This window comes from Peromyscus leucopus, unplaced genomic scaffold (genome assembly GCF_004664715.2).
Source record: "Peromyscus leucopus breed LL Stock unplaced genomic scaffold, UCI_PerLeu_2.1 scaffold_627, whole genome shotgun sequence".
Classification (NCBI taxonomy): Eukaryota; Metazoa; Chordata; class Mammalia; order Rodentia; family Cricetidae; genus Peromyscus; species Peromyscus leucopus.
The window spans coordinates 138,564-148,712 of NW_023505538.1; the positions used below are offsets into that span (position 1 = coordinate 138,564).

Sequence of the window (10,149 nt, forward strand, 5' to 3'; positions counted from 1 at the left end):
AGGCAAGACGAACCCACGGGGCCTTGAACGCTGCCGGTGAGTCTCCCCGTGGGCTCTTGGCCCCTGAACTGGCTGTGTGCCTGTGCGACACTCAGCTTGCTTGGGAGCCAACAAGGTGGGGGGTAGGGGGTGGGGGTGGGAGGGTGCAGGGGGGTGCGAGGCTCGGCACAGGTGCTTTTCGGAGGAATAAGGGCCGTGCAGAGTGACCTGCAGTGACGTCGTGAGTTTTGCACCCCCAAGGCGCTGACTCCATCAACTATGTGTTATCAACTATTAACCTCCACGTCACCCAGTTGCTCTAAGCATTTGCTGTCAAGAATACAAAGGTTCTTTGGTTCCCAAACTTAATTTCTACTTGGCCTCTAATAAGAGCAGAAACTCAAGACAGCCAATGGACAATGCTTTAAAACAAGCTCTCTGTAACTGAAGGCAGAGTATTCATGTACACACAGACCTCCCAAGCCACAGGAACTTATCTGAGGGCTCCTGAGGTTTGCTGGTACAAAATATCAAAAGAGACACCATTTGTTACCTGAGAACTCTTATCCTGTGCTGTCATTCTTGGCAGAGCACGTGGCAAACCTGTCCCTAAAACTCAGACCTTGGGAAGAGCAGCTCAGGGGATTGCCGTTTCTATAGGTAACTGTCAAAACCAGCATGGCCTGACCTCCTTCTGGTGGAAACTCTCTATTTTGAATACTCCCCCAAGGGCTGGACAGGGAACCTGTGAGCAGTGTGGGGCAAGCGGCAGAGGAGGCACACCTTTCTCCTCACGTCACACGGGAAGCCAGAGCTGACTCCGTGCAAGTGGGCACGCGGTGGGCAGCCTGGGAGCGTCCTGCTGTCTTCTGCCCCTGCCCTTGCTGGACATGGGAGTGGCTGGGCTTGGACGAGGCTCATGAACACACATGCAGAGTCAGGCTCCTAGGAGTTGCAGTCATGTGATCACTGACTGGACAGACCTGCTCTGTCAGCGAGGCCTTGACAGTGAGGCGCAAATCCCCGCTGCTGTCATCACTTGCTGTGGGCATGGGATTTTCTTTCTTTCTTTTGAGACAGGTTCTCATTATGTAGCCTTGGATGGCCAGAACTCAAAGGATACACTGCCTCTGTCTCCCTAAAAGCTGTGGACCACCATGCCCGTGGGTGCCCTTGTTTGCGTGTGTGTTTTTTGTTCGTTCATTTTTTTTTTTTGTTTTTGTTTTTGTTTTTCCCAGTGTAAGAACACATATGGGCATATGCGTCAATAGAATTCAGTTGCCACTGCCATATTCTATTAGGCACAGTTTTTACTTTATCCATTCCCTGATTTCCAGTGGAAGGGTGGTTCATAAGATGACAAACTCTGTACTGAGGAGGCCTGAGAATCCAAAAGCTATTCTTGTAGTTCCCAATCAAAAGAAGTTTGTGTCTGTGTGGTCCAAATACACTATAGCATGCCCCCCCAGGAAGCCACACATAAAGATGTGCAGTGTGGAGAAGTCCTGACCAGACAGGCACACACGGCTTCCGCTCACTCAGTTTTCACACTTGCACCAAGTCACACAGAGAGGAACTAAGTATACCCCAGGACAAATCCCAGACCAAGAGAGAAAGACAAATTCCAGACCAGAGGACAGAGTCAGACCAAACCACGTCCTCACAATTTTGAGGACAGTAAAAGTCAACTTTCTTATAAGTTACTCAAGGTTTCTCTTTCTGCCTGGTCCATTTCCCAGCTCGCTTCATCCCTGCCCAGTTACAAGGACTCCTGAAACCCACTGCCCAGGATCACCCCAGGCTTCCAATGCTAGGCTGCTAAAGCAGAGCTGATGGGCAATGAATGGGGCAGTACCAGTTTACCTCCATGGATCTGGTTCAGCTGGTCCTGCGTCTCCGGTGTGGCTGTCGCTGGTGAGACCTGAGGGGCTGTGGGTGCTGGCTAGCTTCTCCTTTAAGGCATGCTCCAACAACTTTTTGTTGAGGATCCGGGCCACATTCTCAGTGAGTGTGTAGCCGGGGGCGCGGATAAGTCCTGTCTCACCGGTGTGCTCTCTCCACCATCCCCGGGCACGTCGTCTCTGAGCCCACCCCTAGGGGCTGGGCGACCTCCTCGGGAATTAGTGCCCGTTTTCCTGGCCTGGACCCAGCTCCTGGCGAGGTTCCGCTGAGCGAGAGCGGCTCCCGGCTCGCACCCCGACGGAACTGTGTCGATGATGTTGAAGAGGCTGGAGAGGCCATCGTTGATGGTGGTGTGCACAGACGGTGGAGCGAGCCAGGCCGACTCGCTGAACCCTTTCTGGGCCATGCCCGGTGAGGTCCTGCTATTTGGCTGGTCAGCTTTTGAGAGGGGCTTTCTCTGAAGCTTGGGGGAACCTCATCCTTTGGGGAGCAGGGGCGCGTTCAAAAGCTTGCTGCACCTTCTCGATGGCAGGGGCCACCGGTCTGTTTCTACACGGGAAGGAGAACCGTGTGTGCCGCCTCCGGCTTTTGGTGTGACACACGGGGGGTGCTGGTGACGGCCGTCCTAAGACACGGTGTGTGCCGCCTCCGCTTTTGGTGTGAGACACTTGTGGGGGCTGCTGGTGACGCCGCCGACGCCACCGGCGCCGGCCCGCAGGGCCTCAGTCTGCAGGCCCACACTGATTGTCTGGATGGTCTGTGTCCCTGCGGCCCTGGACCCGTTGGTCTGGCAGGCCATATCCCTGACTTGTGGCTCAGCGGGACCAGAGCAGATGGCATTCCTGACAGAGAAGGCCACCTCTTTCATGTCATCGCTCATGTTCTTAGACATATCTAGGCTGTGCAGGGGGGAGGTGAACCCCAGGGAGGGGCAGACGGGTCTGTCTAGGGGGCGGAGGGACCCCTCCACATAGTCTCGGGGGTGCCTGGGTGGGGCGCAAGGCCACCTGTTGAGCACGGGTTCCGGGTGACCTCCCTTGGCATCTGCCAGGTTCCCTCTCGCTCTACTCACGGGGAAGGGGCCCTCGGGGTCCCCTCGGCTCCGGCCCTCCCCGCCCGACACTAGACTGTCCACCCGGCGGATGGCAGGTGGGCTGTGCAATACGTGCACCCCAGACTGCTCGGTGAGGACGTGGCTCCGCAGGGGCTGCTTCTGGCAGTGCTCCGGGCTGGTCATGGTGTCCGTCGTCATGGTGACACTTGTGGTCAGGTACCAGGAGGAGTCAGGGAAAGGCTCTGTGGTGGCCTCCTGTCCTACCCGCCCCACCTCGGTCCTGTCTGCCCAGGGGTCTGGAGGCCTATCAGTCCCAGTCCTGGGGGGAGTGTAGTCCCAGTTTTTGCTGTTGAACTCCTCGATGTACTTCAGGTCATCGGGGGACAGGGGCGGAGTGACATCCTCCTTGCTGCTGGCAGACGGCAGGCCCTTCTCAGGCAGGAATGGGGAGACGTCCATCAGACGCTGGAATTCAGACATACAGGACACGGACACAGCCCTGGGGAAAGAAGGAGAGCTGGTGTCAGCTCTGGGCTGTGCTCTACACAAGACGTACCCACGGAGGTGCCCGCCTCTACCTACCTCTTAAAAAATCAGGTCAGCCACTCGATATCCTGGGTGGCTGATATGCTCACCCCATGAATGTCCACAGTTGTACTGCTCTGCAATTGTGCCTACAGCCTTGCCTTGGTCTGAATTTAATAGAGCTTACCCCCGCCCCCCCCCAGCTGCAATGGCTACACAGATACATGGTTTATCTACCCGGTCACAGCTAATTCCAGGCTGTGGTCTGGCCACTCAGCCCACTGAGGAGCATTATCCTCTACTGGCTTCCATCAACCCGTGCAGATGAACACGCCCTAATCTCTAACTACAGTGAGCCGTAGGATGCGGCAGAGAGAGAGAGTCTGGTGAAACATCTATAGGTCCCCATCTCTTTTCACCCAGCCTCATCCTCCACTGGCTTGAAGGACTAACAGTCTCCAAAGGCCACTTGGAAGAGGTGGGAGAAAACAGGGAAGTGGTCAGCTTCCAGTCTTGTTTCAAACAAGATTCCAATCAAGCCCACGCAATTCGGTATGAGGGCGTACTCTCCTCTCTCCGCTTTCCTCTCTATAGGCAAGTGGTCTCTCTCTCTCTGTGTGTTCTTTCTGTCCTCTGTAGGAGGAAAACTCCCTCCGACACACAAACAACAGTGAAGAGGGAAGACAGGTGAGTCACAATAGCTGGACCTTGGTAGCCATCGCCCAGTGCATATATGCATATGGGTGCAGATCCTCAGGGCAAGCATTTTAACTCCTCATCTTTCAATCCGACGTAAATTTGTTGAATGCTTTCCAACCTGCTCTTCAGTCTCCCCAGAGGTGGTGGGGTGCCATACTGGACAAGTCAGGAGGTGGCTGGGCTAGTAGTCATGCAGCTTGCCTAGCCACCAGGGCAAACAAATGGTCAGAGACTGGAGACTGGGTGTGCCACCACCTCAGGTGACAGAACCTCTGTGGCCCGGAGTCACTCCAACTGCAAGCAGAAGTGGGAGGCAAGGCAGACACAACTTACCATCCTGCTAGATCAGTTTCCCTTCCCTTGACAGACAGTGTGTACTAGGGTTCTGTCTTAGCCCTGGCATGTCAGAGGGGATCCCAGACCCAGGGCACAGATCACCCCTCCACAGAGCCTGGTGATCACAGTCAGGCCAGACTGGGCTCCTCCATGAGCAAGTCTGAATGCTCAATGATTGCTACACAGAACCACAGTGGCGCCACGGGTGAGGGCTTTGTGCCCCTGGGTTAGTGGATGGAGGAGCACAGAGATGAGAAAGAACGGAGGGGCATGACCTTAGAAGCAGCCATGTTGATGAAACGAAACTAGGACACAGAGGAAGCATGTTCAAGTGCCTCTGATATAAGAGATAGGGCAGGACCCACCATACGGCTAGAACTCGCACGGTGCATGGCCAGGGGAGGGGGTCGGCACCTTCACAGTTTTGAACATTTTGATGCTACTTAAAATGCACAGCCCACGTTGACTCCTTCTGAAATCAACAGAAGCAAATAAGATTTAAAAACAGAGTGCAAAAGAGAACCAGAGAGATGGGGAGGCCTGGACTACAACAGCAAACGGCTCAAAGCCTTCACCTGGACACAGAGCTGTGGATGCTGCTGGGAATGGGCAGAGCAGTTGGAGGGGCAGCTAAACTGGGTGGGCTGCTTCTGTGTCAGATTCTGACTGGCTTCCTGTGCGTCCCACATGTAAACTGCACAAGGAAAATACAACAGCACAATCTTTCAAGAATCTGAAACTCTCCAACAAAATAAAACAACAAAATCGTTCAAGCATCTGAAACCCTCCTATGTGTGGATAAGGCGACCGAGGCCCAAGCACTTAAGTCCCAGACCCAGTGAAACAGAGCAGTAAGAGGCATACAGGATTACTTCCGGACTACCGCAAGCCTCAGGTATACTTTGCATTGCCAGGGAAGACCAGAGAAGGGCAGGACCATGCCAGACAACTCTGTCGGCTGCGTGGACATCAGACAACGTAGGCTCCAAAGGAGGTGGTCACTTACAGCCTCAAGATCACAGACCAAAAGGAGGAGGGCTACTGAAAGTAACTGCCGGAGAAATAGATGGATAGAGATAACGTGTCTCCATGTACAGAAGGAAGAAAAGGCAGAAACCAGAGAGCATGGGCTCTCGAGCGGGAAGCTGGTGTGCAGCTAACACGAAGGGCCGCAGCTCCAGTCTGTTTCCTCTGGGGATCACCGCAGGAAGGACTGTAACAACAAATCCCCCATGTACCAGGAGCAATGCCTCCTGAGAGGAGCGGTTTTCTGAACGGCCCATAAGAAGAAAGTTTTCCACAGACCTTTGAAAAACTGACCTTTTCAAGCACTGCAAAGTTCTTGTCATAAGACACACATCAGCGTGTGTTCCTTTTGTTGCTAATACAAATCCACGAAGCCAATAATTTAATAGCAACTACTTAATGTAAACTATTCCGGAGAGTACCCATAAACACCGCATCAAAACAGTAGGACCTTAAGAATGAAAGATTTCTAATTTAGCAATCAATTTTACTTACCTTTGAAGATTTCCCTTGCAACTTCTTCTCTGTAAAAAACAAATGTTTGTCAGAATCAGTCGCTTTTGGCTTCCTAGGAATCCTGCTGGGCTAAAGTGACTCGTTTGCTCTGGCCCTTAAGATTGGTTTAAAATGCTCACTGAGGCCCAGTTCTGGGCTACTGCCCGGAGCCCTTTGAAGTCTTAACAGTAAAAGCAGCATCCGCAGCATCATGGAGGCAAGAGCTTCTGTAGCCTCCCCAGGGAGGGAGGCCTGCCTGAGCCAGGAACACTGACTCTAAAGCTGGTTGAGTAAACGGCTCTCCTGAACTCCCGTAGAGGACCTCCCCACTGAAGTTCAAGAACTGGCCCATCCCGGGTAAGTCCGAGTGTGGGTATGTTGGTGGAGGCGTGAAAGCTAACAAAGTGAGTGGAGAGTTGGGAGACCAATGTCCTCTGCTCCAAATCTTGCTATGGAGTTGGTATGGGTGCATCTTCCGGCAGGGCTCCTGCTTGCTGTTGAATATTCTTAGTTAGGATCAAGAAGTAGAACAACAGTGACTTCCCTTAAGAGCAGCGGAGCTGTGTGGTCAACAACACAATGGCAAAGGTTTCTGTCTATTGAGAAAACAGACTTGCATGCTGACACACTGGAAGAAACAATCACTGGACAGTATTGAAGCCGTACTCTTGGGACAGTCACACTGAAGCATGTCCTTCCTCACAGACAGCAAGCCTTGTTTCCTCCACACAGAGTTGAGGAAAGGTCTCACTTGGATCTTTGGCTCTCTCGGCTACAAAGCTGGACCAGAGATCGCCTGCAGACCTGTGGCAGGGCCTACCTACCAACAGACATTCTACCAACCTGACACACACTGCTGAGGGTAAGGCAAATATTTGACGTCATGACGTGACTGACGTACGTGGTTGAGCATCCCTTTATCCAAAATCTGTAACCTAAAATACTTCAAAACCTGAACATTTCTGACATTTGTTTCACACAAAAAATAAACATATAGGGCCGGGCGGTGGTGGCGCACGCCTTAATCCCAGCACTTGGGAGGCAGAGGCAGGCGGATCTCTGTGAGTTCGAGGCCAGCCTGGGCTACCAGTGAGTTCCAGGAAAGGTGCAAAGCTACATAGAGAAACCCTGTCTCGAAAAACAAAATAAATAAATAAATAAATAAATAAATAAATAAATAAAATAAATAATTAAATAAACATATAGACTAAAATTGCCATTAGCTACAGGCATTGGTGTATATGAAACATAAGTGATTTCTGTGTTTGAATTGAGTCCTATCCTCAAGAACCTTATTATGAATATGTAAATATCCCAAACTGCATAAAAATTGGAAACCCGAAACCCTGTGGTCTCAGCATTTTGAAACATGGACATTCAACTCACACAATGTCCCCATATTTCAGCACTATCTGAGGCAAGTCCCTGTAAGTCTGAGGTATTAGAAAGAACAGTACCAGTAGAGTCACTGTTAATTGGATCACATGTAACGATTCCTATACTAGTGTCCCCACCCCATCATCCCGGTTTATTGAGACAGGATCTCACTATTCCTATACCAGTTTTTTAAAATGAAGTTTTAAAAACAAAATCAGCCAGGAGGTGTGGCGCACGCCTTTAATCCCAGTGCTCGGAGGCAGAGGCAGGGGGATCTCTGTGAGTTCGAGGCCAGCCTGGTCTACAGAGTAAGATCCAGGACAGGAACCAAAATTACATGGAGAAACCCTGTCTCAAAAAACAAAACAAAACAAACAAAAATTATGGGAAAATAAATGACATTGTGCACAGAAATTTTGGTGGCTCTCTTTAATTCTCTCATTTGTTGATTCAATTGTTGGATCTTTTTCCTTTGCCCAGAATATTTACAGCAGCTGCCATTTAGTGATATCTATTAAATGTTAAGAAATTCCTTAATACAGAACTATTTCTCAGCCATTAGTTTTCTAGAATCAGAAAACTGTATTAGGATTTCAAGAAAAGTTGAAATACACATTTATTTTGTCTATTGTGTTTTGTTGACTACACTTGTTCTTGAGAGTTTTCATGTTGCATGCGACCCTAGTCCAGCACTTCTAAACTCACAGCAAGATGGCTAAGTTGAACTGACCACAGGAGTAGGGTCAGGCCCACCAAACAAAACCGTCTCCATTGGCAAAGGGTCACTGGCTCAAGGCACAGGTTGTCTGGGAACTTGCCGGGAGGGGCATCTGCCAGACACTGGCTGCAGCTGATGACAGCCCCTCCTGCTGTTAGGGACCTCAGAGCACAAACCCGGCTGACTCGGCAAGGCAGTTCCTGAGGGTGGCGGATCCTCTGGTTCATCATCCAGGGACAAAGCATCCAAGTACAGGTTCTCACTGGCCGAGCACCTGTCCGACTCCTTCAGTTTGGAAAGCGGCCGGTCTTCAAATGGGATGGAGTCAGTGTCTGCACAGGGCCATATGGACACAGGTCGGGGCGCACGGAGGCCTCCTTGGTGTGGAAAAGGGTGAGTGTTGTCTTCCTTTGACTGCAGAGGAAACTGCCACTTCTCCGGGGACTGTTCTCTTTCTGCAACTGAGTGTTAAAAATGGAAAGAATCAGCCTCCCTTTCCGGTGTGACAATTTCTCTAAGGCCATCCTTTCTCCACTATGTTGAATTGCAAGTGTTACTTGAAAAGACTTGGCTAGAAGCAAATATTCTTAAAGTCATGCCCTCAGTTTCAACATGTCCTACAGTAATATCACAATGCAAATGCTTCTAAAGAAAAGCGCACTTTACCAGGACTACGGACTCTTCCTGATGCAAATATTTATGTACTAAGGATTTGCTGTTGTCTGCTTCATTTTTGTTATAGTCCAATAATTTATCAATTTGTGCTCATGGGAAATTAGACTTTTTTTTAAGTTTAATGGAATAAACATCGTGTTTAGTACTTTCTTTTGCAATTACCTCCAGAACTTTAGTTATGCTCCATGGAATACTGCCATGAATGGCAACTCCTGAGATGAACCCCATTTTCCTAAGGCAGATAACAAATTCTATATATAACCCAAGTAACTGAACTGGATTGTGGCCACACGGTGCTAAAGACAACTTTAACTTTGCTCGAGAGAGTTCAAACTTAGCTGTAAAGATGACTGAAGATCTGGCACACGTTTCGGCCTGATCTGGTAAACTGAAGCAATAGCGGGCAGAAAGGTCACTGGGAGTGTCGAGGAAGGGGCAGGGGACACTTGCCTAGCATGCGCAAGCCCCGGTCCAATCCCAGCACTTCAAGGAGGCAGGGGCTGAAGCTGTGGATGTGTGCTTGCTGCTTTGCAAGCAAAGGTGATTTCTCAACTCCTGCCCAGCTCAGTGGAGATGTGCAGACAGGTGAGCCGGCAGAGGGGCCGGGCATGTGCAGTTCACTCGGCAGATAAGCACTCTCTTCCAGTGCGAGATCCCGAGTGGGGGTATTTTATCAGAGAGCTATGTAAACTCACAGAGGGCCGACGGGCTGTCCCAGGGGTGTGGCTCACAGGCTTAGGCTCTCTTCTTCACTGCCTCTCTCTTTCTAAACACTTATAGAAAGTGCAATCAGGACCTGAAGCTATCTAAATTATCTAATAATCAGAATGTCATTTGGATTTCACTGGAAAGAGTGGCTGACTCAAGATTTCCCATCCTCAAATGCTGAGATGATGGAGGAAGTTCTAAAAAAAAAAAAAAAAAATCCCTTAAACCCAGACTGGCTTTTAGGAGCATCTTCACAGGTTTCGTCTCTGAAGCCATTTGAGTCTGCATCCATGAGCTTGCAGGAGCGTGGACTGTGCATGGTCAGGAGGAAGCTGGACAGGACCAAAGGACCCTCAGCTCATTTCTAATTTTGGAGGCATTCAAACAACGTCTTTGAACATTATTGCTAGCCTATGAGAAGACGGGGGTCCCCACCAGCAGCCGTATCTTAAGATGCCAGTCTGTGTCAGGTTCACTGTTATATGAGGGAACAAACAGATCACTCCAGATTTGAGCTCAGCCCCCTCCACTTTCTCCTCCCCCTTCCTAATGACACATTTCTCGCAGTTCCTTAATGATGCTAAATGCTTTACTTGGAAATATATATATATATATATATATATATATATATATATATATATATATATATATATAT

The 10,149-nt window shown here is 50.1% G+C and overlaps 1 protein-coding gene across 1 annotated transcript; it reads right to left on the reverse strand.

Moving 5' to 3' along the window:
• Window positions 1–1,838: 1,838 nt before the first annotated feature.
• Window positions 1,839–8,572, reverse strand: LOC119087257 (microtubule cross-linking factor 1-like; the record flags this gene model as incomplete). The annotated part of the gene is given in 9 exon segments (XM_037201978.1): window positions 1,839–1,996; window positions 1,999–2,110; window positions 2,112–2,179; window positions 2,182–2,356; window positions 2,358–2,466; window positions 2,514–3,434; window positions 6,017–6,045; window positions 6,273–6,412; window positions 8,288–8,572. Coding segments are annotated over 9 exon segments (1,997 nt in total), but the record flags the coding sequence as incomplete, so codon positions are not given.
• Window positions 8,573–10,149: the final 1,577 nt, after the last annotated feature.